This window comes from Mycotypha africana (assembly GCF_025528875.1).
Source record: "Mycotypha africana strain NRRL 2978 chromosome Unknown BDF20scaffold_12, whole genome shotgun sequence".
NCBI classification, from domain to species: Eukaryota; Fungi; Mucoromycota; class Mucoromycetes; order Mucorales; family Mycotyphaceae; genus Mycotypha; species Mycotypha africana.
Window position 1 is genome coordinate 144,510 of NW_026515736.1, and position 27,160 is coordinate 171,669.

Consider the following 27,160-nt stretch of genomic DNA (forward strand, 5'->3'; position numbering starts at 1 on the left):
CGGTGATACTAGCTTTATTATCGACTTCTCCATGCTTAAAACTTGAATTTTTGTCTACTCAAGAACAACAAAGCCAAATTCTCTACTTTCTTCATCTAAACTTTTTCATATGTCATGTTAAAATATCTGGTTTTTCGCTGCAATAGTTGGACTTTCGAAATGGGGTAAGCGTTCATCTTCCTATGTTTACAATAATGCACAAAATCAAAAAGGCACATAATCTTTCCCAAGGTTTCTCGGCTATGGCAAATAAGAGAAACGATTTGCGCAACATGTCTTTTATAAATCAATCTTTTTCCCCTTATTCGACATCTATCAAAATGTTTGATACAACAGCAAGCACAATCTACTTTTGTAGGTGTGGTTACCGGGAAGGGTGGATTGGGGAAAACCCAAGCAATAATGCTCGCGTCAAAAGTGCAGCTAGCTATTATTCGGTATAGAAGTCACTCAATACAGAGGGTACAGAAAATGGACGTTCTTTTTAGAGCGCGCATGGAGGCATGTGCCATTGAATAATTGATGCTCATTCTCTATGCACAAAGTCAAGTTATTGCTTTTCCTTCTCCTTGGAGCAGGGTTCCCCCTTAGAAACACTTCGGGGAATTCGAGGCTTAACGGAGAAACCGACGATTGACTTGCTAGAAACCTTAATATCCGTTACTGAACAAATTGTTCATAGAACGACAAACCTATCTATTACTGCATGAGTCGGCGATTCGGTGGACAATTTATCATTGCTGACAAACATATCAATAAGCCTATGCCTAGGAATTATCGTGTGATCAGCCAAAGCCATTGTGCCATTGGTTAAGTTTCTTGATGTAAATCACTCTTTTTGAACTCTCTGTTAAATACACTCGCTTGTTACCGAAGAGTCTATTCTTCGAAAATGAGTGGTAATTTATTTGAAAGTTTCATAAAGAAAATCGATTTATCCATCTCCCACTACTACTACTGCTGCTGATGCTGCTGCTGTTATCATCTAGTATGCTTGATTCAGAGCATAAAAGGCCTAAAGTCAGCTTTTAACTTTTGACCAAAGGTTGAACGCATAGAGAGGCTTCGGGCGCATCCATATGCCTCCGTTCTACATAAAAAGGCACAAAATAAATGGACAGACGACTGCTCACGCGTCAACATCTATCTCTTTAATTGAACAGTCCTTGACACAAACATCATTTATGTGTATACGACTGCTTGAAAACGACAAAAATGGTTTTTCACCATGTTTTTAAATAACTTGAAAGCAATAGAGGCTGATTCCGAATAAGTCAAGGCAATACTCTGTTGCACTGTTCTCTCTAGTGGCTATGTTCGTAATGAGATACCTCGACGTCCCTTCTTCTGTCTTTGATGAAAAGTTAGACATCTGAAGGAAAGGTGTTAAGGAAGAATGTGCAAAGCGGCACCCAATGGATAGAGAAAACTATATAAAGGAAAAAAAAAAAAAAAAAGAGAGAGAGAGAGAGAAATGAAAAAACGCTAATGGTCTTTCTCATCACTTAGGATGCCTGGTCTAGAACGCCCGTCCCCTTCCCTCCGCTCTTGTATGATTCAAAAGTGTAGTAAAATAACTGTCAATAAACGTTTTCATCTACAATGACAATGGATCATCATTTCACAACTCGAGGGTACATTTATATCAAAACAAAGGTTTGAAACACCGTATATCAAATCTAAACATAAAACTTAAGGAGATGATGCCTCTCTGTTTTGCTAATCATGATTCACTGGAAAGATCTGTTGGCCGACAATAGGAGTTACACGAGTCCTCCGTTTCCTTAAATATGTGCTGATCACTGTTTACAGCCACATCCAGCCTTTTTCTCCAGTAGTACGACATTTGATTATCGTCACTTTTTGATTTTGTAGTAATTGCCCTTCTTTTTTATACACAAGACAAATAGTGATATGTACCAAAAAGCAAGAACAAAGTTTGGAATAATAGTTTGTAACTTGTAAAAGGATATTTAAGGGGGGAAAAGTTCAAAATGCAAGGAGATTATATAAACTGTTTGTAAATACATATATGTATATATACATATTGTTTATAAGAGTATTGTACGTTTAATACACACGGGCAAATGGAGGTACGGGTTTACATTCATTTTCATCTAAAGTAGTGGCCGTCACACCACGATAACTCAATGTCACCTCACCCGTTTCTTGATTTTGATAAGATAAAGTATGCTTCATCCACTTTTCATCATCACGTTTGGGATAATCGTCACGGGCATGAGCACCACGCGATTCAGTACGGACAGCAGCAGAATGCATTGTTTGAGAGGCACAAGTGAGCAAGTTTTGAAGCTCCAAAGTTTCCGTCAGATCTGTATTCCAAATCATACCACGGTCTGAGATACCAACATCTCTAAAGGATTCCCAAACCTTATCAATTTTCTTGACACCTATAAAAAGAATTCAGCTGAGTCAATAGGCTCTCTTTTACTATGAAGACTCAACCAAGGGAATTTCGCAACAACAACAACAACAACAACAACAATTTACCTTCATCCAAAGTTTCTTGAGTTCTAAAGACAGCAGCATCCGCTTGCATTACCTTTTGCATATTCAAACGGATTTGAGAAGTATGTTTGGGGCCTTGGGATTGACGCAACTTATCTAAATTAGCGATCGACTTTGCACCTGCATCAGAAGCAAATGGCTTCAAGGGTGTGTTGGGCTCCAAGTTCTCAGCAATATGATGAGCGACAGCACGACCAAAGACAACAATATCCAACAGCGAATTGGCGCCCAAACGGTTAGCGCCGTGTACAGAGACACAGGCGGCTTCACCGGCTGCATACAAACCTGGGACGACCTCATCTTCGCCCTTTTCGTTCACCTTGATGACTTCACCAGTGTAACGAGTAGGAATACCACCCATGTTGTAATGGACGGTAGGCAAGACGGGAATCGGTTCCTTCGTCACATCCACACCTGCAAAAATGGCGGCTGTTTCTGAAATACCAGGCAATCGCTCCTTCAACACAGAGGCCGGAAGATGGTGCAATTGAAGATAAATGTGGTCCTTTTCTGCACCGACACCGCGGCCAGCCTTAATTTCCAACGTCATGGCACGAGATACGACGTCACGGGAAGCCAAGTCTTTTGCCGTAGGCGCATAGCGCTCCATGAAACGCTCGCCAGCAGAATTGACGAGATAACCACCTTCACCGCGAGAACCTTCGGTGATCAAGCAACCTGAACCGTAAATACCCGTAGGATGGAATTGAACGAATTCCAAATCTTGCAAAGGCAAGCCGGCGCGAGCTACCATGGCATTTCCGTCACCTGTACAGGTGTGAGCAGAAGTACAAGAGAAATAAGCCCGACCGTAACCACCGGTCGCCAGCACCGTCTTGTGCGATCTGAAACGGTGAATCGTACCATCTTCCATATTCAAAGCAATGATACCCTTACATTCACCATCCTCCATGATGAGATCGAGAGCAAAATACTCGATGAAATAGTTGGTGTTGTGGCGCAACGATTGACCGTAAAGAGTATGCAGAATAGCATGACCCGTACGATCGGCAACGGCAGCACAACGATAAGCTTGGCCGCCCTTGCCATACTTTAAACTTTGACCACCAAAGGCACGTTGGTAAATCTTACCTTCGTTCGTTCTAGAAAAGGGAACGCCATAGTTTTCGAGTTCAATAACCGTATTGGGAGCTTCACGACACATGTAATGGATAGCATCTTGGTCACCAAGCCAATCAGAACCTTTCACTGTATCATACATGTGCCATCTCCAGTCATCCTCAGTCATATTACCAAGAGCGGCATTGATACCACCCTAGTCGTTTTACAATAGGATCAAATGATTCGTTTTAGGTTCACTTGCTTCATTCTTCTTTGTCTATCATGTTTTTATTCATTACCTGAGCTGCTACAGTGTGAGAACGAGTTGGGAATAATTTGCTAATGCAAGCAGTATTCAAGCCTGCCTCAGCGAGACCAAAAGCTGCACGAAGACCAGCACCACCAGCACCAACAACCACCGCATCATACTCATGATCAATGATAGGGTATTTACTGGCAATAGGCCCCTACATCATATTGAAAAAAAAAATGTATGAGAAAAAACGTTGTTCTCTAAAACACATACTGTTGTCCCTTCTACCAAATGAAAACGACTCAATACGAGTCGATTCCACCTGTTCTTTGCCCTTTTTTTTAAAAAAAACCTTCCCCCACAGGAAAAGAAAAAAAAAAACCAAAAAAACCTACAGTTGCTTCAGTTGCACGAAGTGGTTGTGAAGCCATTACTTGCATGGCAGGTTTCGAATAATGAAGTTGTCGGGCAGCAATTCTATTGACATTACCTAAAAGATGTCGGAGGGGGTGGGGGTTCGTAATGAGCATTCCGTTTGTTTTGTTTTTCTTCGTGCAAAAAACAACAGGGGCGAAAAGTCTCTTGATAGAATTCGAGACAGGAACTTACTAGAAACACGTAACTGAATTTATTGTCAAATAAATGTGAACAAGATGTTAGGTCCTTGCCAGCGAACACATCTTGGTTGCCAAATGACGAACAATGCCATGTCTTTCTTCAAGTACAACTTACAAGTTTATTTGACTGCAAGAACTTCAACATGATCGATTTCTATTTAAAACGGCTTTGCAGAAAAAAAGAGAGAGGGGGGTGGGGATAATAAGCTGTACCTGTTAATTGTAAGAGAAAGGCAAAAGAAAAAAGTGTGTCTTTTGTGTAAAATGAAAAAGACGAAAACGCAGGTAATCTAGAGAAAAAAGGGGGGTGGAAATAAGAAACAAAGGGAAAAAAAGAAAAAAAAACTAGAGTTCAACGAGTGAAAAACAGCACTGTTGGTTTAAATACAATGTGTGTATGCAGTGTCTTTTTCACGCTTTATCTTCCTCGTAGTTTGAAAATTATCTGGGAAAACAGCTCTTTGTATAAAAAGAGTAAGAATTTTGATAAGAGCTTTTTCTCATGTTGACTTTGTATATTTGTACTATAAAATACGGTGAATTAAACATGGTCCCCTTGTGTATATATGCTCTTTTTGTTTTCACATGATAAATGAAGCGATTATATTGGCTGACCCCGCAAAACAGTATAGACATCGGGTTTGAAATTGAATCCCCTCTTCCGTTGTGAAAGGAAGGAACAGCGTTTATTCAGGTGTAAGCAGAGAGAAAGACACAAGGAGTGACGTTGCCATCATCAAGGATTTAGGGGGAGGGTGTATTTGGCGTTTAATTGACTTCTTTATCTTTCTCATATTGGCCTCTGATCATTCTCATCATTTGTCTACTTTTCTTTTCAAAAATTTCAAGTTTCTTGTCTAAATGCTTCACCTGTAACTTTAAATCATCGTACGCCAAACGCATTTCTTGAATCAAATCCTGATCATATTGGTGCTGCTGCTGTCGCGTCGTTGGTATTGGTATAGAAGAAGCAGAAGATCTTAGATCATTCTGCGTGAGAGACGAAAGCGTACTATTCTCACTGCGGATCGTGGCTTCAACCTTGTTATTATTGTAATTCTGTATCACGAAAACGGGATGGCTGCTGTTCATTGTTATTGCTGTTGGTACTCCCATCGCTTCATTCGTTGTTGTTACTAAGCTTGTATTATCTGTTTCTTTAGTACTACACTCATCTACATTGTTTCTTTCCTTTTTACTGCAGCCCTCTTTTTGATGAGCTGCCTGAAACGCGTTTTGTGAAGAGCCCAACATGATCAAAATAGATTCGCATTCATCCCAAAGAAACGCTAATTCATCTTCCAACTGATGAATAACTGCTGAATATGCATTACTGTTACACTCTTCTTTCTCCTTTTGTTTGTTGCCCTTTGTTTCCTGGTGATTCCTCCTGTCTGATGGGCGTCGTTTCGTTCCGATGGTAGTCATACATGAATGCTGAATCAAAGGCATGCTATTTGACGAAGAAGCTCCTATGGTGGAGTGTTGAATTTCATTTCGCTGTTGGGTCGTCGTACTGCGTGTTTGTTTTTGTGCAATGGTACGAACAACAGATGAGAAACCATTTTCTTTTTCTTCTTGTTTGGCTTGTCTTCTAGATTGTTCTTGCTGAAATAGCTGTTGTTGTCGTACTTCTGTATCACCTGAAAGTCTTTGCTTCTTGTTCTTGATCCTTTTGAAGTTGCTACTTGATTTGCACGCCCATGAAATGGAAGGACAGCAGCTACATGCATGAGATGTTGACGCCGACATTGTACTTTTGTTCAATCTCACTGTGTCGGCTTCCATTGTATCCTTCAGCATTGTCCATTGGTTTGTGTCATTTTTATCAACTGCAACTGTTGAGAATGTACCCTTGTTTCGACCAGAGTCTAGATGATGCTGTGTCACAGGCTGAACATCAGCACTCATTCTATAAATATTATTGTTCATGACTGATTCGTGATTCATGTTGATAGTAGTAATAGTAGTCGTCGTAGTAGTATCTAAGGGTATATGTCGAATAAACGGTGCAGATATTGGTATTAGAGTGGTTTGGTATGATGACGGCTGCATAGAGTAATTAGAGTGGTTGCCATAAAACTGTGGGTGATCCGATGGATGAATGCAATCGATGGAACCCGTGGTTCCTGACCATTCTTGCGAGATGATCGGTGGAAAGATTGTAGGTACTGCAGACCTACTGTGGATTGGATTTTCTGTAGAAAGTGCTGGTACTCTATAAGATGCTATCGTTGAATAATAATGGTTCCTGTTCCGCCGCTGCTGTGTCGGTATTGGGGATTCAGAATAAGAGTATGACGAAGGCACATTCTGATGATGTTCTTGTAAGCTCAGTTGCAAACTGTGCGGACTGTCGAGTTGTTCTGGTTTATTTATGCTGGCCACTCGACTGCTGCTATCAGTGATTGCAGCCTTGGGACTATTCAACTGTGGCAGTTCGGCGACATAGGTGTTGTTGTGCAAATTGTCCCATTCTTCATTACAGTAATTGTACATGAATTAGTCAATGAACGGCCTGATAAAACACGTACGTAAATACCGTCAATGAGATTGAAATTACATACAAATTGCTAATAGTAGGCAATTGATTATAGTGATTGTTTTCATTTAGAATATACCTGAAGACTGCAAATTTAGCACGGATAAGTGATGGAGGGGAAAAAGAAAGATAAAGAATTGCAAAAAAAGAAAAGAGAGGAAGGCAAAGCATCAAGCCGTTCGTTCTTTCCTTTTCATTTCCTATCGCTCACTTTATCTTTTTGGGACATTCGAATGTATTTTTTTTAGCTCAGTAAACAATAAAAAAAAAGAAGGGATCCGGAAGCGCGCCACACAAACAAACGAAACAAAAGTGAATGCTCCCTCAATGCAGGACTAAAATTTTAAGCATGTGGCTTGATATAGCTCAACATGGTTGAACAGAGATATGTTTATTTTTAAATTCGGGAAATACAGAGCCTATGAACAACTTTACGTCAATAGAAGCTTACAAGAATTCAGAAAATTTTCCTCGTTATTGCCCCTTCCAGCGCGTGCACTCTCTTCAGGATAATTTCTTGGCTGTCAATAAAGACTATTTCCAATTGAAATGAATAGTACAAACACTGGAGATACAGTTTGATTACTCTTGCTCCCTTAGGTTGAAAGGGGCTTCATGGTTTAAAAAGACTGCTATACTAAGAACGGCACTCTCTTCCTGAATTGTCCATATATCCGTTGTACACTGAATAACCTTAATCACTGAGATGAATTATTACATGAAAACAATTATAGGCATTTTCCCCGTAAATTCTTTGTATATTAGTTAGCTAAATGTGTACCTTAAGACTATACGTTTTTTTTTATTGCTCTTGCAAAAGACATTGTACAAAGGCAATTTAGAAAACTCTAGTAGGAACGTTAAGTTCGTTTGTTCCTGTCTCAAGGATGAGGTGTTAGGCGTATCACGCGCTTAATAGTTTGTAGCTCATAACAGATGATGGGTATATAGATTTTATAGCTCTGTATTCCTGTTGACAAAAAAGGTTAGATATGCGAACGTGTGACGAATCAATCGAAATATAGCTTTGCTGAAAATAATGAGCAGGGCCCTGGCGGCAACGCAGCATACTCTTTCCGCATGAATTTTAGTGCTCTCCTGGTGTATTAAAAGAAAAGACCTTTGTTTCTTTTGCTTACTCGTACAACGTTGCACATTATGTCGTTTACATGAAACAAGGGACGAAAGAATTTTCCCTAATTGAGTCCATGATCCGGGCAACTCATCTCTTCCAATTCGATCAAACCTATGAAAAGCACAGTCATCAACACGCTAAACAAGAGGGTACTTCTATCTCAGTACATTCCTTCCATCCATTCTTTTCAAGATATGTAACATAGACATACGAACGCTGACAGAGTAACGCTGCAATTCCAAACGTTCCTAGACAAGATGTTCATCACTGGCATTTTATTGCAGCAGTGGGACATAACTAGAATTTTAGATTATGATAGAAAAGCGTTTGATATTCTTTAGTTGAATGGGCATTGAGATACTCTATGTGTCAGCTACAAATGCATAATCTTTGACTATGAATAAATAACTGTTCCGAATTGTTGGGAACTGAATCCAATCGAACAAAGAGAAAAAAACCGTGTTCAAGTAGCTTTTTTCATGCTTTTCGTATACCCATAATAACAAACAAGAAGAAAAAAACTCTTTTTTATCAAGTCTAAATCCAGCTTCCCGTAACCATTTATCGAAGTCTGACTTCGTCAACATAATATGCAAACAAAGCGACATTGAATTACTAATGTGTAGTTTTCCGATATGTACAAGAAGTGCGTGGTACTTTCATTGAATTATAGAGTATGTAGTCATTTATGAATAAAAAGTTTCCAACATGGTTTGACAGCGGAAATTGAAATTAAGAAGATAGACGTTTCTTTTCACTTTTTTTGTCTTAGGTAGAAGAGGGATAGACTAGCAGCAATGTTTTTCAAGGAAGCTGTTTTAAAGATAAACATCTACTTCATTTTAGAGTTTCTGCTTTCATTTCTGACTTTCAATAGTCTTTGTTTGGATTGAAAGATCTTTATATGGAAATGGTATTATTTTTAAACATTTTTAGAGACATACGAACACTTTTGGGACAGCCTATCCGCAGCATTTTCGAAGAACACGCCTCAGAGGATCGAGGATATTCTATTGGAGATTCATCTTCAATAAAAAAAATTGTAAATATGGAACATAGGGTGATTGTTGCTTTTTTCTATTTCTCTATTACATTCCATATACAAACTGTACTATTCTACTAGGGCAAAAATAGATATATATTTGAAACAGAAAGAGTTCAGCCTAATTTTTTGTCTCAATTTTATTGTTCCTTGCGTCTAAAAGTTTCGGTTGTCTGATCTTTCAGAAAGCGAGGAAGAAGAGGCTGATCATAAGCTAGAGAAGCAAATGCCCTGAATCAGATTGGTTGAAGCGTGAGAAGGTTTTTTGAAACATAGAACATCATGTTTCTTTGAGTGATTTTTGCTCAATCAAATATCATCTTGCCTCTACTCTCTTTCTTTTTTTTTTTTTTTTGATCATCCCGGCTTCATTATCTTGGGACTATGATTGAAAACCTTATTCCAATACCTCAATTATCAGGAGATTACAATGATGAATAGTTTTCATTCTACTTGATTAGTAATAGAAGGCATTGCTTTAGACGCCATTGTTGGTTTTCTATTTCTTTCTTTTTTTGGTAATTTCCCTTTAGGAAGTAACAGAAACTGGACGTTTCAGTAATTTTTTTCTTTTTTTTGCATATCTACTTAATGAATTGATGAGTAAGATTATTGTAAGCAAAAGGGCTTCGGCGATATTACTCAAGTAACGGAATGCATCAAATTGTTTCGAGCGTAAATGCGCGAGCAGACAAGGCACGAAAGTTTCTATAGAAAATAATCAACATTTGGGCATTATCAGCAGCATTTCTATTGTTAGATTATCTTTGGATTATTCGCAGCTAATTATCATTTATAATGCAGTGTGGATATAAAAGCTTATTGTTCCCTAGAATAATTATCTTTGTCTCATTGTCTGATTCATATACCTTGTCATTGGATCTACCACTATCTATCAGATAATCCACAAACTATGCTATTGATCTCGATACTATACTTGGCCTTTCTGTACTACTCAAAAAGTCCTTGATTTGAAACTAAAAATATCAGTAACTGTCATAGACTGTTAAGAAGAAATTTTGCATTAGTAGGCTTGTTACTACTGAGCCGTTATTTCTTATGTTTTAAACTTTTTTTTTTATCGTTTTTTGTTTGGCCCATTTTCAAAATACTGGAATTGAACAAACGCTATTTGAATAAGACAAATTGCAACTGCTTCTGTGCATACATATACACTGGATCCATGGCAAATATATGCATTCTGAGTCCTAACTCTCGGCTCTCAATTGCAAAATTACTGATTATCTACTATTACTTTTATCTACAATGGTGAGTAATCCAATGGTAGGCACCGAAAAAAAAAAATCTTTTTTTCATACTATCATTGCTTAGAACAACGTTTGAAACTTTTTGAAACGGAGCTGTTGTTAAGGCAATGCCTGAAATTCAAAAATATTATGTCAAAAGAAGATGATGGTGTCACCTATTTATATTGGGGGCGTTTATCACACTTTCTGCTTTGTGCTTTTGCAGTTCTTTTCTTCTTTTTTTTTTCTGGAATCACGAAAAAACCAGTTTTGTTCTTGATGCTTTAAATGAACACATCTCAACAACTCAATCATCCCATAAGTAGAAATCAGCCTCAGTTACAGAATGGGTCTCAGTTCCCAGGTTATCTAAATGAAACAGCAGCCACAACAGTTCCAGGAGCTGCGACAATTCCAACGACTGTACCTTTGAAAAGGACACGAGCAAAGCGAAGCTGTGATTTTTGTAGAAAACGAAAGTCTCGATGTGATGCTGATACCTCAATACCTTGTTCTAATTGTCGAGCTGTAAATATAGAGCTGAATTTACTGACATTATCAACGCACAAAAGAATGAACTAACAATTATCAATATGTAGTGGGGTTATACCTGTGAATTCCAGACAGTGCGTAAGAAACGTGGCCCTCCCAGTGTGTAAGGAAAATTGGCTGATTTCGTATGGCAGTGAAAGTTTAAATTAATCCCCTTGTCTTGTCTCATTTTCCACTTTTTAGTTATGTAGATAATTTGGAAAAGAAATGCAAAAAGATGGAAGCACTTTTGTCAACTTTGACCAATTGTTCGATTAAAGACCTCGAACGGAATGATTTTAAATTTACGGGAGAAATCAAACCCATTACGGCTGTTTCCCATAACTCTTCTGATACATCTTCCTCCGAAGACGAAGATGAGAACAAAAGTGACGCTACTCAGCAAAATCAAAATCTTCCACAAGACATTAAAGACTATGATTCCATCAAATATACCGGCCAATCATCTGCAGGACCAAAGTTATTCGACAACGACATTTTCAAAACACAAGCAACTATACCATGGCCCGGACGCAATAATGTTGCCTTGAAAATGATGTCCCAGGATGAAGTGATGATTGTTCGCACTGAAAAATCTTCAATCACAGGGCAATCCGATATGATCTTGGATGTTGGCTTAAATATGAGAGCTCCTATTTTCGATTACAGTTCCCAACCAAATCCAAGCATCAGTTCACCTTCTTCCACACGTCTCAAAAACAAAAAACCACCACGCCAATTACTCGATAAGATGATCGACTTGTAAGTTTTTTTTTTTTTCGCACTTGATAACATTTTCTCCCTCTTGATGCAGGTTCTCACTCTTTTCCTTTCTATGCAATAGGTATTTTACGCATATCCATCCATTTCTACCTATCATTAATAAGCCCAAATTTTTCCAGCAGTACAACAATAATATACCTAGCAAACTACCCTCAATTTTGTTGCAAGCGGTACTTGCTCTAGCATTTCGCTTTGTTTTTCAACATAAGCCACACATGGCTAAGGATGCCGAGGAGTATGGCGATTTTTACTTCAGGAAGGTTATGAAACGATTAAGAGATTCTGCTCGCTCTCGATTATGTCACGTTCAAGCTGCCTTACTAATGGTTTTATATCTTGATATGGACGACGGTGATGTCGAATCTATCCAATATTGTACTCTTGGATCTGCTATACGTATGGCCCAAGATCTGGGACTTCATCGCTCTTGCGCTAAATGGGATATTCCTCGTTCAGAGGTAGAAACTCGCCATCGAGTATTTTACGCCTGTTATGTAATGGATAGATGGCTTGGCGCTCGTGCCGGTAAACCTCTTACGATACTGGACAGAGATTTTGATACTGATATGCCTTCTCCATACGAGATTGTTGATGACGACAATAATAATTCTACAGAAGTGAATGGTGCGCCCATTTATCGAAGCTTCATTGCTTTGATTAAATTGTCTGAAATTCTTGGCAGAGTGTTGAAGGCTCTTTATGCACCGAATGCCAAAATTGCCAATACAAAAGCAGGTTTAGATGATCCAACGATATTAGCTGTATTCGATAAGCGTTTGCACCAGTGGAGATGCTCTTTGGATGAGCCCGTTGACAATACTCATTTCTCAGATATTGAGAAACGTAAGTTTATAGCTTTTTTCACACATTCCACGCATTCCGTTTATTTACGTCTCTCTATGTTTATTCTGTATATGTTAAATAGTCAATCTGCAATTGTATTACTATACAGTCATGCTGCTTTTGCATAGACCTTTCAACCAACTGTCCGTAACTGAATTCCCCAATCTGAAATCTATTGTAACTGAATCTCAAAGAGTATGTACGAATGCAGCAGACAAGCTTTCCCAAATAGTACATCAACGCCAAAGCTTCAAGTCAGATGTTGGATTCTATTATGTTTTGTGCTCCCCTACGTGGTATATTTATGCGTTGTTCCAATCATCCCTAGTTCACCTCTTTAATGCTATCCATGACAAGAATGCACAGACTATTCGATCATTGCATCAATCCATTCATTTAATCAATATGAATCAAGACCTTTCTTCTGCTTCACGTGCGGCCGAGATATTGCTCGTTCTTGGCTCAATTAATGGTTTAAATCTGGATGATAAAGCCGTTGAAAACACGTCCGTCACAGTAAAGCAAGAAGATTTGACACCATCTACTTCTTCTTCCACACCAACTGTAGGCTCAAATTTAAGTATCAGTTTGACTGACTATGACGGCGGCAATACCAAGCTCAGCATGGGTGACTTCCCCAAAACACAGTACGTTCAACATCGTTTAATGAACACAAGTATTATCGGTGGTATTACACCCGATATTCAATCTGACATCGGGATAATTATGGCTCAATCACCCAACTGGCACGGTCAACAACAGCAACAACAACAACAACAACAACAACAGCAGCAGCAGCAGCAGCAGCAGCAGCAGCAACAGCATCAACAACAGCAACAGCCGCAGCCGCAGCAACAGTTACGAAGACAACCTCAGCATCAACTGCCATTACCGCATTTAAACAGTTATTCTCCAGATCTTGCTCAATTTAATGACGCCCAACAGTTTGCACATCAACGTTCGTTTTCTGGAGATCGTACTTCTGTTCCTCATCAACCACAGCAAATGCAGCAGCATCACGCCTCCTCTAGTCCACACATGCATTCTGCCTCAGAAGAACAATATGGCAATATGATGAACACGCACGTGTCCTCTTCTCCGCAGTCTCTACTGAATCAAAACCCTAACGCGAATCATATGATGAACGACTGTTACAACCCTTCTTTATCACCGAATCAACAGCACCAGAGAGCTGCTCAACACCAACAACACTCAACTAGGCAAACTTCTTCCATAACACATCAGCCGCAACATCCTTCACCTTCAGCCACTCATGTTCCTGCCACTACTACCGCGAGTAATAATATGACCGCGACGATTTTACTTGACCCTTTCCAAGGCTCTTTACCTCAAGCACCGCAAGCCTATACAGCAGCTTATGATCCTAATATGAATGTCACTCCTACCACTTTGCCCCCTTCGAGTTTGAACTGGTCTGATTGGGATGTCTACATAGGCCATCAAAATCATCAAGCATCTCCTTCCGGTCATAATCCTCCTACTGGCCAACAACAACAGCAACAACAACAACAACACAATCATCAGCAGCAGCAACAACGAACATTATGTACATCTCCTCAGAATTTACATTATTCTTCATAACAAGTAGAGCATAGATTTACCAAATATGTATACTATTTTCTATATTTTCTAATTTTGTATAGCTTCAAATATTTTTTTTTTGTATTTGCATTATTTATTTTACTGTAATTTTTTCGTTATCTATTCTGTAATAATAGAAAATTGTAATAATATTCACGAAAAAACATACCTCAAATGTTATTTTCAAGTTGATTGTCTCGATCTGATGCGTAGTTTTTCCGCTCTGCATAAATATGTTAAACTTTTTTTTTAAAAGAGAAAAGTCAGCAGGAATGCTTAGGAGCGGTTCTCCTGCTCTGTATTGAATAAGCGAATTTCAGCCAAGTCTTGTAATGTCACTGGAAGTAAAGGCAGCTAAAGAAGGATCCATCACCAGTAGAGCCTTTTTCCCTTTGGAGTTTATGCAAAGATCTCAACTGTCCACAGGAGATCTCGTCAAGCTGACTAAAAATGATCGAGTAAGTGTTTTCAGTTAATTCAGATTCATCGATCCGTTTTCCTCGGCTGCTTCAGTTGAATTAATGTAAGGGCCATCGGTTAACTCTAATGCACAAAACTGTTATATAAAGACTCTTGTAGTAACTGCTTGGCCTTCATTACTTATACACGATGAATGTAAGATTATATCTACTGCTATTGATCTGACAATCTGCTTGTCAGTCCCTCTTCTAAGTTAAAATTCTCATAATAGCTGTTGAGTTAAGCACGGTCGCACGATTAAGTGGATCATTTGAAATCGGTGAACTTGTTTACTATGAAAAAGTCCTCGACACTTATACAGAAGCAACCAAAGTACAATTGAGCTTTATATCGACACCTACATTTACCATAGATCAGAACTTCAGACTTTTCATCAAGCAATTTTTAAGTAAGTTCCTCTTTATTGATACACAATTGAAAGAAGACCGTCATTTTCCAATTCTACTTATCGTTTATTCATAGTTGAACAGAAGTATATTACCGATTTACAGATACTGGACTTCACATACCTTGGTTGTAACTGTAGGGTAAAACTGTCGTCTATCACTACCAAATATGCTTGTGATATTTATTTGGTTAATGAACGTACAAAAATCAGAGTTGTGGAGGAAGCGAATGCAAAAACATCAGAAGAAACGAAACCTTCATCGGCACTAGCAGCAGATACTTACGACAACATAGGCGGCCTCGCAAAGCAAATTGAAGTTATACGCGAAACAATAGAAACACCATTGAAAAATCCTGATATATACTTAAAATTAGGCCTTAAGCCACCACGGGGTGTCTTACTATATGGTCCTCCAGGCACAGGCAAAACATTGATAGCACGAACAGTTGCTCATGAAACAGGCGCTCATTGCATTGTGGTCAATGGGCCCGAGGTGGTGAGCAAATATTATGGCGATACCGAACAAAAACTACGTGACATATTTGAAGACGCCGTTGAACATGCACCCTCCGTCATCTTCATTGACGAAATTGATGCTTTATGCCCTAAGCGTGACGAAGCACCCAGCGAACTGGAAAAAAGGGTTGTTACTACTCTACTAACCCTAATGGATGGCGCTACCACAGAAAATAATCGTGTTGTTGTCATCGGCGCCACCAACCGACCCAACTCTTTAGATGAAGCATTACGAAGGTATGGTCGCTTTGACGTAGAGATTGAAATTCGTATACCGGATGCTGCAGGCAGGCTGGAGATTTTGAAGGCCATTATGAAAAAAATACCAAATGCACTAAGTGAAGAGGAATTAGAATTTTTATCTGGGAAGTTGCATGGCTATGTGGGCGCCGATATAGCAGCCTTGTGTAAAGAAGCAGGACTCAACTGTATCAAGCGTAATGCTTCTTCTACTTTACAACCAAGCCAACTGTTAGTCAACCTACAGGACATGCTTGATGCTGTGGCAGAAATAAGACCAAGTGCAATGCGCGAGATTATGTTAGAAGTACCAAAAGTATACTGGGATGATATTGGAGGACAGCATGATATAAAACAAAGATTGAAAGAATCTGTTGAGTGGCCATTGAAGCATCCTGAGGCATTTTCAAGGCTAGGTATACGACCACCGAAAGGCATTCTTCTGTATGGTCCGCCTGGTTGTAGTAAAACTCTGATGGCTAAAGCTCTCGCAACTGAATGTGGTTCAAATTTTATTGCGGTGAAGGGGCCAGAGGTACAAAATGACAAGGAAGAAAAGCATACGTACGGATTTTACATTGTTATATTGACTCCGTTCCTCTTGTAGCTTTTCAGTAAATGGGTCGGTGAATCAGAAAAAGCAGTTCGTGAAGTATTTAGAAAAGCAAGAGCCGCATCTCCATCCATCGTATTTTTTGTAAGCCTACGAAAGTCAGTTATTTCAATGTATCAACTACACTCAGCTTATAATTTTCTAGGATGAAATTGATGCACTCACAGTGAAAAGAGGATCCTCGGGTGACGGAGGCACTTCCGTAGCTGACCGTGTTTTATCGCAATTATTGAATGAGCTAGATGGTGTTGAGCCATTGGTAAATGTCACAGTTGTAGCTGCTACGAATCGCCCAGATATAATAGTAAGTTTGACTCTACATACTTTACGTTACAACCTCCCGTACTGCCGTCTAATAAGTTCAATAAGGATAATGCTTTACTTCGTCCTGGGCGAATTGATAGAATTCTTTATGTTGGCCCTCCTGATATAGACTCTCGAAGGGAAATTTTCCGTATCCAACTGAAAAAGATGGCAGTAGATACTGATGTTGATATAGAAGAAATTGCCAAGAAAGTAGGTTATGTGAATCTTCTTTGAAAACAAAATATATTGAATTATTCATCGTATTATTCTTATGTAGAGCAATGGATGTTCGGGTGCTGAAGCTATTGCCATTTGCCAAGAAGCTGCTTTATTAGCGATGGAAGAAGATGTAAATATCGATTCCGTCAAGATGAGACATTTCAACAAAGCTCTGAATACGTTTATAAGGCGTATTACACCCGAGATGTTACAATTTTATAAAAACTTCCAAGAAAAATCAGGCCTACAAAGCATTTAACGACATGCTAAGTTGCTCAATCTGTTTATTTATACCATTTAAAATCTACTAGATTTTATGACTATTATGCCATATCTAGAATCGGTGAAAGCCCTGAAAATGATCATATGTTCGTTTAATTACGAAATTCAGAAACAGCTTAAATCTTCCATTGGACATCTTGTAAAAGGAGTTGAATAGCTTAAATTATGGTAGCCAGAAGTCAATTTTTGATTTACTGCTTTTTTTTATTGTTATCTTTCAGTTTCTTCAAAATCTTGCCAGCTAACAATATAAACAATGCTGAAGTTCTTTACAAATAAAGTTCCTTTACTTGCTATGGTACTTTTGTCATATATTATGTATAAACGTCAATTTGATCCCTTGATACTCAGTACAACACTATCAACAGATAATAACACACTTCTAACTGATGTTCCATATCCTGTCGTCACAACATCAAAGCAAACTGACTCTCATTATGATGAAAACGAGAAGTTTTTGACATTTTTCACTCACAGTGGCATCCAAAATCAATTGATTCAAGGTACAATAATTTTCACTTAATGGATCTTATAACTCATACTGAAACCCCCTCCGATTGTATAATAGTGGAAAACGGGATACTGCTGGCTTGGTATCTAAATCGAACACTTTTACTTCCCAAAGCTTTACTAGGTGAAGCATTTGGTTGGGGCCAATTTTCAAAGCTTTATCTGCAACACAATCTACGTGATACAAACAATAATTATTGTAAGCAGTTCAAAAATAGAAAGGCTCGAAAATTGGCCTCTTGTCCAGACCCGTCAAAATACACCCTTGCATCATTTGACAATCTATTTGATTTGAGTTGGGCAAAACAACATGTCAAGATTATAGAGAGAGAGGATAGCAGTTTTAAATGGCTGGAAGAGCATTTTAATATACGCAGAAGCCTTTACTCGGCAGACAATAATAATGATACAGGTGTTTACGTAGATGGGGATATACTCTTTTTTAAAGGTAAATGTGGAACCTTTTGTAATCGTTATAAAGTTACGTAGCATCTCGGAGACACATAGAGAAACTTAGATCGATCACTAAAGAAATCATACTCAAAAAGATAATACTAGATATGATTGGAGGATATTTGACGTTCCTGTAAAGCATCGGTTCTTAGGCAAATACGTTGACAGCTTAGACGTTCCTCAGTTGCGATATCAAAGCGAGAAATTAATTCATTTTACTAGCTTATTTGGTTCAGGCAAATTTCCTATCAAATCATCCGAAAGTGCAGACTTTTTTAGAAAGCTGCAAAGTAGTATCACGTACAATCATCCTGCAGTTTTGGAGATGACGAATGTGGTTGTTGATGCATTGGGTGGGCCGGGTAATTATATTGGCGTCCACCTGAGATCAATGGATGGACCCTTTGTTCAAGCTCTTTCAGATAACATCCAACATATTGTCGATAGTATATCAGCAATGAAAGCATTATACCAAGGTTATCAGCAGAAAAACTCCACGTACACACTTTTTGAATGCGTGGCAATGGCGCAGAACGGTGAGCTACCCTTGGTATTTTTAGCAACCGATGCAGTACGGCCACGAAGTAAAGTTGATTTTAGAGAGCTTTGGCATCACTTACCATGTACCTTTACTTTGAACGAGATCGTGGAACCAGATAGTCCTGTTTGGAGTTTTATGGACCAGTACCGTACAATACATACAAGACAAAGCATGCGCAAATTCTTAATGCCTTTGGTAGATGCATTAGTGGCAAGCAGAGGTAAACATTTTATTGGAACCAAAGGATCAACCTTTTCTGGATATATAGGAAGACAGCATAAAAGTTATTGGTCCTTGACTGAAGCCAGCATTTAGAACCCAATTTCGCATATAGCTGGCCTATATGTATTCAATCTCATATTAAGAAAATTTGTATAAATTTACATTATCTATTCCAGTGTCATCTGTATATAAGCAATCTACTTAATAAATTATTATTACCCACTCCCACATTTTGGCTCTCATAAATTAATAGTGGCTCTATGTATGATTAACGTTTTTGCTGCCATGCTGCTGATAATAGCTATGCTCGGCGCTCTTTATGCTGTTGAATGCTTTATTTAAACTAACAGTTTCCTGTCAAGTCCGAAGGTTCTATGTCAGATATTACAAAAGGGTTGTAGTAAGAGTAGGAGTAGTAGGAGTAGTAAGTAGTGCTACTTTTCTATTATTTCTTTCATTCAGAATGGTTTATTGTCTTTTTTATACATTGCTAGTGGTATATCATCCTCATCATTTTTAATTGTGATCATTCTCTTTTGGTGTAATTGCTCCGTGTTGTTGCCTGCTGTCGTTTGTAACTGAGGTGGCATTTTTCTGTCCGTGATAGGGGTGCTTTTCCTTCTCTCGGTCTTGAGATGTTGCTTCTTGGTAGACGACTTCAATTTGTAAAAGCTGTGTTTCATTAAGTTGAATTTGCTTTGCTTTTTGTATCCTGCAAGCATATTATTTGCCTCTAGGTCGTCTAGTGAAATAAATGTAGAACGTCTCGTAATACCTTCATCATCATTGTCATCATATTCTTCTTCCTCATCATCATCATCATCGTCCTCATCATCTGAGCTAAAGCAGACAGTTGTTTTCAAATATTTGGCAGACAGTCTCTTCTTATTATATTGCGGGATAGTTGCAGTTGTAATAGCAGCTTTGGTGCTGCCTTTTTTTTTGCAACCGTTTCGCTTCTTTTCTGAATATAGTATTTCCTGTTTGTGATGATGTAAATTCAATAGGTCCATTGCATTTGATTCCAAAGGACCTCGCTGCTGTTGCTTTAATTGTTGTTGAACTAAACAACTCTGTTGATCATGTGTTGTAGGTATTAAAGGGATTGGAAACGCTTTCTTCATGAAACTTAAAATAGGAATATTGTTTTGCGGAGGGGTGATATCGATATCGTAGTCTGTCATTGCAGTAATCTCTGAAGAATGCGGTGTCTGTAGAGGCTGGGTAAATATGGAAAGATACCAAAACATCAAATTTGATATAACCACCTGATCACGTAAGGGACGTCTAGGATTCGATAATTTCATGTGTGACAGGTGATAGATAGCTCGTTCTAAGTGAACAGGCAATCTAGGGTAACTGATGGTACTACTTTTACTAATGATACTGCTATCATTATCGCACAATATAATTGAGGAACTATCAGATGCAATTACTTCAGATGAAACAGACCGAGCGAGCATCACGCTCTTTTCAGATGCACAGCCCAGTGATGTTGCAGACGATGGTATTATAGTATTGCTCTGTACTGTTTGGTTACTTTTTGGTGCTCCTTTTTTGGATGATTTTCTGGCCAATATCGCAAACAGAGCACTTGTTCTGCTACTGTCAGGTTTTTGAAGAGATTTTACAGCAGTCGCAAGATTTCCAATTTGTGTTGAAGCCGTCGGCGAGCTCAAAAGCCGTTTCGATGATGTTTTGTTTGCTCCCTCTGTTGGCAATAGTAACTTCCGTAACGATGAAGGCCAAGATGAGGACTTTTTCGGTTGGCGCGATTCTACACTAGAAGGATGACGAATTTGCCGAATATTGGAAAGAGTGTCGTCGCTATTGGTAATGCTAAGAGAAGTAGATTGATTCAGAACCGCATGAGGCGTTATATCATTTGTGTCTGCAGGAGGTAGAATTTGATTGTCGTTTACAGTGTCAGCGTCAGCGATTCTTCTCTCTTGTTCTGATCCAGAGACCACATTATGATGGTCTTTAATGGTTGCCCTATATTCTGTACCATATTGCATCTCTCCGCTTATCGAACATCCGCCTATCGTTGATATTGCTTTCACGATATAATCTTCAATTTTCAAGTCATCAACCAGTTCCTCTTCACCCTCTCTCCTCGATTTTTCTTCGTTGGTGGAGTTTGCTTTGTTATCATCTGCATCGATGCAGCTTATATTCACTACGGTTGTGCGATTGAGATCGATTGTAGTTGCTTCATCTAATAATTTTTGCTTATTGGTAATGCTATTAGAGCGTTAAATATGGAAGTTTTAGGGATAATGTGAAAAGGGTTGATGCTCATTGTTACCATTGTTTTCGTGGCCCGTCTTCATTTGTAACTTTATTATGTGTTTTATAACAGTTTTTCATCGTGATAACCGGTCGCTCTTTATCATTAAAAAGGGCGCTGTTTTCAATTGTATCATGCTCATTTAAAATTGTTGATAAGTTGTAATTTTTTGTTGAAGAAAGCATGTAAATATCCGGTGGCATTCAGTACGTCTAGTAGCAGTAGCAGTAGCAAAGAAGGAAAAGGAAAAGAAAAGCAATTTCTTCAACATTGAAATACCCAACTTTATTTAAATAAGCATAAATCTAAAAATAATATACGAAAGCCCGAATATAATCTTCTCTAATGCTCTAGGGAAATATGTAAAGGCCAGAAAAGATACGAGCATTTCAATCGAAAAAATAGGAGAAAAGAGAGGAGTCGTTCAGAATTCGAAATTCTTTTCCTTTGAGAGGCGGAGAAGTAGCGAAAAGAAAGCCTCTCAACAAAAAACACATGCAACAACAAAGGAATGGTAGTTCCTATTGCCATAATAGTTTGCATATTGAAAAACTTTTTCATAAAACTTGTGAACTTGCAGGTGAAATGATAGTCTACGCCTCCACTTGCGCATCACTTTGTTTACCTGGAAAGTCCTTTCATTGTGTACAACTCCAATAATAATTTATTGTTCGAACTTGATTGTTCTTTCGTTGTTTACTGATATTTAAAATGGCGAAGAATGATGAGTGCCATGAACTATGCCTTTAAGTGTAGCTAAATTCACACTAACAGCTGTGACAGAGAGATATAATAAGAGAAGAGAGATACACCTCTGCTATTATAAAATAGCAAGTATCATGTAGCAGATTGAAGTAATCCAATAGCCGCAAAGTTCTATTCCCATCGAGTATGTTTCTAATTTTCAATTATTTGAGGGGTTTGATTTTCATCATAACTTCGAATAGCAGTTTCTGTTTGCTTCATGTGAATAAATTTTGTAGCTAAGATGGAATGACCATTCCTCGGCCTCCATTACTCCTCAGGCCTGCTGGATGTTTTATCAAATTACACATTCATAATCACCGTATATGCCATAACTATTAAGAATTTACCTAATTTACAACTTAATTCTGCTGACACCCTCGCTGGTTGGAAACAGGTAGAAGAAAATACGTCTCATGTGAATTATAGTATACCATTTAAATACGATGTCTAAAGCACCTTTATTTCATATAGACAGAACAGAAATTTGATTGATTTGAACAATACGTACTATATGCTTTCCTTGAGAATCAAATATGTAATATTCGACAAATTAAGGCTTGTTCATGACCGCAATAATTCATGCATTTTACAAGAGAAAAGCTGCTAATGAAAGAAAAAACAAGAAAACGAAAGATTATAGAATAAACAATAGAAGTAGCTCAAATGCAAATGAACCATTATAATTTTAATACTGATGGACAGATAACCGGTTACAAAAGCTATAGAATGATTATCGCTAATCTAAGTTGAAAGCTGACAACTAATTAGCATTATTCAATATCAGTAGTCGTAACGTGTGTGCTATTATTGGATTGTCACCATGCAGTTAGTCTGGTTTGGCTGTTTGAGCTTTATATTCCCAATCAGTTCATGGCTCAGACAAAAGAATATACATGAGTTTTCAGCTGGTTTTAGTATTAATAAAGTACAATCAGTTGGCTTCATTTATGAGGGGCCTTAATAGCAGTAGTAGGAACAACGAAAAGGGTTATCCATTGTTTTATAGCAATTTCTGACATCTGATTACCCCGTTTACTGATAAGTTATTTCCCTCTGATTATTCTGGCGATAGCATGATGGATAAATTATGCAAATCTAGGAGAGGTATGCTAGTGTAGCTTTGCCGTCATACATAACCTGAAGTGACAACTAAGCAGTTGCTGTTGTTGACTGGCAGCAAGGAAACGATCAAGCTCTACGATGGTTTAGATTGCAAAAACTAAAGAGATTTTGGCAGTGCCACAGATATGCTGCCAAAGGATACACTACAACCTTCCTTGTCAATTTAGAATGATAAAAGTATGCCTACAATTTTGTAAAAGGTCGACGTTCGAAATACGATCGTATTCCCTTTGGACACGACTTGAAGATGTTTGAATGATGAAATGAGATATCTCGGACGGATTAGATAGACTCATGACAGGCTCATTTTGCTTTTACTGGACAGTATCTTCACTTACGTCATTTCGAAAATCAACCTTTCAGTAGCTATCTCAATTCAATCCATAAAATACAAAACCTTCTAATGTTTTTTGTTATTCATATGTAAAGTTAATATATCTATTTTTATTTCATTTTATATATATGTTTATCTCAAATATTGCTTTAGATCATCTCAAACTGCTAGACTCCAAAAAATAGAATTATTGTCAACGTCATTGAAATCCAGCATCTGCCGTCATTTAAAGTCGGTTATAGTCAGTTGTTTTAAAACCGAAAAATACAAAACTTTTTTTTTTCTTTCTTTTTCTATAAACAAACAAGAAAATCTTTCACATAAACAAACTTTAAAATGGATGTCGACGTTGAAGCTATGCTGGAAGCTCCTTATAAAAATTCAGAGCCTGAATCTATGACAGCGCAAGGTGAACAACAAGAAGTAGATGCTCACGGGTAAGAGAAACCAGCTTCTTTTTCCTACAGAAATAAGCTCACTTTGTCCACTTTGCCCATCTAATTCGAATCTTATTTTCAACCTTTCACACAATTGTAGTGAAAAGCGCTCTGAGCATCACCGCCACTCTTCACGCTCTCGCTCACGTCATCGTTCGTCTCATCATAGATCCGGGTCTCGTCGTAGATCTCACTCCAGATATAGTAGTAGAAGCCGAAGATACCATCGCTCACGTTCACCCCGTAGTAGCAGAGAACGACGACATTCCTCGAGACGTTCACCTTCCCGTGAGTATAGCAGTAGAAGAAGAAGTAGGAGTAGAAGACGTTATAGTAGTAGAAGTCCTACACGTCGAAGCAGACGTAGTACTAGGACACCATCTCCTCACCACCGTCGTCATGATCGATATGATAGAGATAGAAAAGATAGAAGAGATAGAGGAAGATCGCCTTCACCCCCTGTACCGGAAGAAGAAAGAGATCGAAGAACAGTATTTGTTACTCAGTTAGCAGCTCGATTAACTCAACGCGAATTAGAAGACTTTTTTTCACAGGCTGGTAAAGTGCGTGAAGCAACCATTATCATGGATAGAAACTCAAGAAAGTCGAAAGGGTAATCAGAATAGCATAAAAGTATTGTTGGTGATCGCTCGTGCGCAGAATCGTGGAGAATTAATCCCATACATTGTTATTTTTCTTATGCAGTGTTGGCTATGTCGAGTATTATGAGGAGTCATCTGTTCAAAACGCTCTCAATTTATCCGGACAAAAATTATTGGGTATTCCTGTTCAAGTGCAATTATCAGAGGCTGAAAAGAACAGATTAGCATTACAAGCACAAAGAAACGCGTATGTTGAATAATGCAAAAAATACCAAGATTGAAACCTTTGTATTAACGCATGCATTTTTCCTTTTAATTTTTGAATAGTGTTGGTCAACCAACAGAACCTACTTATCAAAGACTTTATGTCGGTTCTTTGCATTTTAGTTTAACAGATGAGGATGTCCGTCAAATCTTTGAGCCTTTCGGCCCGCTTGATTTTGTTAATTTACACAGAGATTCTGAGACTGGGCGTTCAAAAGGTTTTGGTTTTATTCAGTATAAAAATCCTGCTGATGCTAAACAAGCATTGGAAAAGATGAACGGCTTTGAATTAGCCGGTAGACCTGTAAGTATAGAGTCATTAACAACGATGCATTCTTGGGGCAAGACTTGTTTATTGATCATACTTTTGGTGTTTCTTTCTTTTTCTTGACTATAGCTAAAAGTTGGCCTTGTCACAGAAAAACATCCCGTCAGTAATAATACTAGCTATAATCTTGATGATGAAGAAGCTGAAGGCGTTGCCTTGAATTCGCTATCGAGGGCTGAACTGATGGCGAAACTAGCAGCGAGAGATCATACTAATGGGGCCAGTCAAATTGCCAAGCCTGCTGCTGCCCCTGTCATGCCGTAAGCCAACGAACATCGTCCATAAAGCGAGCAGCCCTTCAGAAATTTAAAATTACTTCTTTTTTTTTTTCTATTCTAGCGCTAAACCTATCATTCCTACAGCAGCAACCCGTTATATTATGCTGAATAATATGTTTAATCCTGCCGAGTAAGTGTCTTTTTTATTGAAAGAAATACTTTTCTGAAAGCTTGGCAAAGTTTTACTTACTCTATTTTTTTAGGGAAACGGAGCCTGACTGGGTTACCGATCTGGAAACTGATATCAAGCTAGAATGTGAAAAATATGGCAAGGTTGAACATATCAAGGTGAATGCCGATTCTATGGGTGAGGTATTTTTGAAGTTCGACAATATTGGTTCAGCAGAACAAGCGATCAAAGCATTGAACGGTAGATGGTTCGGTGGTAAACAGATTACTGCAGCCTGCGTGTCTGAAGCTATTTTCAACGCTAATGCTGTTTAACGTGAAGTAAATTATATCAATGACAAATTGGAACAGAAAGATCAGTTTTCGTTCTTCAATTTTTCTTTTCTATTATCTATGTAGTTCGGCCGTACAGTCTAATGCTATATCCTGTTCAAAATGGACATTTGATAAGGAAAACAAAAGACTTTGAAAAAATCCCAACATGACTATTCTTTTCCATTGCTTTTTCTTTTTTGTGTTATATTAGGTTCACTTACCTCGGGTTTTCTTCATGCAAATAAAAAAGGTTTATGAATTTTTAACACGAAGAGAATGTTAAAAGTTGCACGCGACACTGACCTATTTAATAGCAATCTCGACGTTTTATTACATTAGCTGTTTGCGGTTTCGTCTAAATGACAGGGTTTTCTTCGTTACGTTTCGTTTCTGCTATTATCATGACTCAACATTTCTCATTGCTTTCAAAATTGCTATAGATTTTCCGTCCTGCGCGTTTGCATTATAACTTGCTGTAAACTCGTAAGCAGTATCCAACATATAATTATCACTATATTCTTTGGCTTCTTCTTCTCGTTGCTTATATAGTTGCTTTGTTCAATGGGGTGATAGTTTCAACAATGTTTTCATCATCTTCACCAGCTGAATATGCGATTAGATGACAAAGGTATGTATAAACTTCCACGTAACACAGACGTGCAATATACGCATTTCCCTCCGTCATGGTTTATAAGGTATATGAGGGAATCACTTGCCGTTATCGAAGATATGGCATTGGCAAATGAAGATTTTTTGTTTAGCTCTTATTGTCTGAATAAAAGTTATTACTGTAACTCAGTTACATATTTGTTCACTTTTTTATAATGAAAATTGATACCTATGTAAACTAGAATAGAAAATGTCATCCTCGGTTGTAAGCACAGTTCAGAGTCTACTATGTAATGAAGTATTCTAAATGAAGTAGAATAATGTTGCTTCATTTTAAATAGAGTACAGTTATTATTGTTTCACAGCTGTCAAAGGGGTATTATATTGCACCTACCAAGAAATTATATAGCGAAACATATCATTATATTGGTGCATGCATTTTTCTTTGTTCTGGTGTGAATCTAGGGAAGAAGGGTGACAATTGTAATCTTCTCAACCACAAGAATAAGGAGAATTTGTACTATAGTAATAACAAGCTATGCTTTGAAGCCGGAAGAAAATTGAGTTGAACGTGCTCATTTCACTTTTACAAAAGGATAGTAAATTTTTTAGTTCTATTTGCCTTATAGGAACATCAGGTTTAGAAAGGTGATTTTCAAAGGTGATACAAGAAAGTGGACTTACGGTAAATGAGACATAAAAATAGGCATAAGGACTTTGCATCGCTTTGAGGAATACTATCTTTGGCC

The 27,160-nt window shown here is 38.1% G+C and overlaps 7 protein-coding genes across 7 annotated transcripts; 4 read left to right on the forward strand and 3 right to left on the reverse strand.

Moving 5' to 3' along the window:
* Positions 1–2,070: 2,070 nt before the first annotated feature.
* On the reverse strand, positions 2,071–4,374 carry BDF20DRAFT_908027 (succinate dehydrogenase flavoprotein subunit 1; the record flags this gene model as incomplete). The annotated part of the gene is made up of 4 exons (XM_053083438.1): positions 2,071–2,411; positions 2,512–3,805; positions 3,891–4,058; positions 4,240–4,374. The coding sequence occupies 4 exons, from the start codon at positions 4,372–4,374 to the stop codon at positions 2,071–2,073; spliced, it is 1,938 nt and encodes a 645-aa protein (XP_052931667.1).
* Positions 4,375–5,229: 855 nt separating this feature from the next.
* Positions 5,230–6,960, reverse strand: BDF20DRAFT_839339 (uncharacterized protein; the record flags this gene model as incomplete). The annotated part of the gene is made up of 1 exon (XM_053079265.1): positions 5,230–6,960. One exon carries the CDS (start codon positions 6,958–6,960, stop codon positions 5,230–5,232), a length of 1,731 nt encoding a protein of 576 aa, XP_052931668.1.
* A 3,755-nt stretch (positions 6,961–10,715) lies between these two features.
* BDF20DRAFT_916769 (fungal-specific transcription factor domain-containing protein) lies at positions 10,716–14,186 on the forward strand (the record flags this gene model as incomplete). Its single annotated transcript, XM_053084491.1, has 5 exons — positions 10,716–10,955; positions 11,027–11,082; positions 11,163–11,720; positions 11,803–12,584; positions 12,667–14,186. 5 exons carry the CDS (start codon positions 10,716–10,718, stop codon positions 14,184–14,186), a joined length of 3,156 nt encoding a protein of 1,051 aa, XP_052931669.1.
* An 85-nt stretch (positions 14,187–14,271) lies between these two features.
* Positions 14,272–17,428, forward strand: BDF20DRAFT_895022 (P-loop containing nucleoside triphosphate hydrolase protein). The gene is made up of 8 exons (XM_053082432.1): positions 14,272–14,644; positions 14,756–14,801; positions 14,878–15,054; positions 15,129–16,345; positions 16,418–16,507; positions 16,569–16,727; positions 16,793–16,939; positions 17,007–17,428. Exons 1-8 carry the CDS (start codon positions 14,519–14,521, stop codon positions 17,205–17,207), a joined length of 2,163 nt encoding a protein of 720 aa, XP_052931670.1. The 5' UTR covers positions 14,272–14,518; the 3' UTR covers positions 17,208–17,428.
* Positions 17,429–17,752: 324 nt separating this feature from the next.
* BDF20DRAFT_908029 (uncharacterized protein) lies at positions 17,753–19,049 on the forward strand (the record flags this gene model as incomplete). The annotated part of the gene is made up of 2 exons (XM_053083439.1): positions 17,753–18,188; positions 18,289–19,049. 2 exons carry the CDS (start codon positions 17,753–17,755, stop codon positions 19,047–19,049), a joined length of 1,197 nt encoding a protein of 398 aa, XP_052931671.1.
* Positions 19,050–19,414: 365 nt separating this feature from the next.
* On the reverse strand, positions 19,415–22,115 carry BDF20DRAFT_991187 (uncharacterized protein; the record flags this gene model as incomplete). Its single annotated transcript, XM_053085343.1, has 4 exons — positions 22,019–22,115; positions 21,872–21,945; positions 21,265–21,363; positions 19,415–21,200 (listed from the first exon to the last, which is right to left on the reverse strand). Exons 2-4 carry the CDS (start codon positions 21,886–21,888, stop codon positions 19,415–19,417), a joined length of 1,902 nt encoding a protein of 633 aa, XP_052931672.1. The 5' UTR covers positions 21,889–21,945; positions 22,019–22,115.
* A 1,670-nt stretch (positions 22,116–23,785) lies between these two features.
* BDF20DRAFT_916773 (uncharacterized protein) lies at positions 23,786–25,802 on the forward strand (the record flags this gene model as incomplete). The annotated part of the gene is made up of 7 exons (XM_053084492.1): positions 23,786–23,886; positions 23,987–24,499; positions 24,592–24,735; positions 24,816–25,056; positions 25,150–25,340; positions 25,420–25,488; positions 25,562–25,802. The coding sequence occupies 7 exons, from the start codon at positions 23,786–23,788 to the stop codon at positions 25,800–25,802; spliced, it is 1,500 nt and encodes a 499-aa protein (XP_052931673.1).
* Positions 25,803–27,160: the final 1,358 nt, after the last annotated feature.

Bases quoted from the DNA above. Each gene is read 5' to 3' on its own strand.
- BDF20DRAFT_895022 (XM_053082432.1), top strand. From the start codon at position 14,519: ATGTCACTGGAAGTAAAGGCAGCTAAAGAAGGATCCATCACCAGTAGA. The intron at 15,055-15,128 runs GTAAGTTCCTCT...GTTTATTCATAG, and splicing joins TTTCATCAAGCAATTTTTAA to TTGAACAGAAGTATATTACC. The intron at 16,728-16,792 runs GTAAGTTTGACT...AAGTTCAATAAG, and splicing joins CGAATCGCCCAGATATAATA to GATAATGCTTTACTTCGTCC.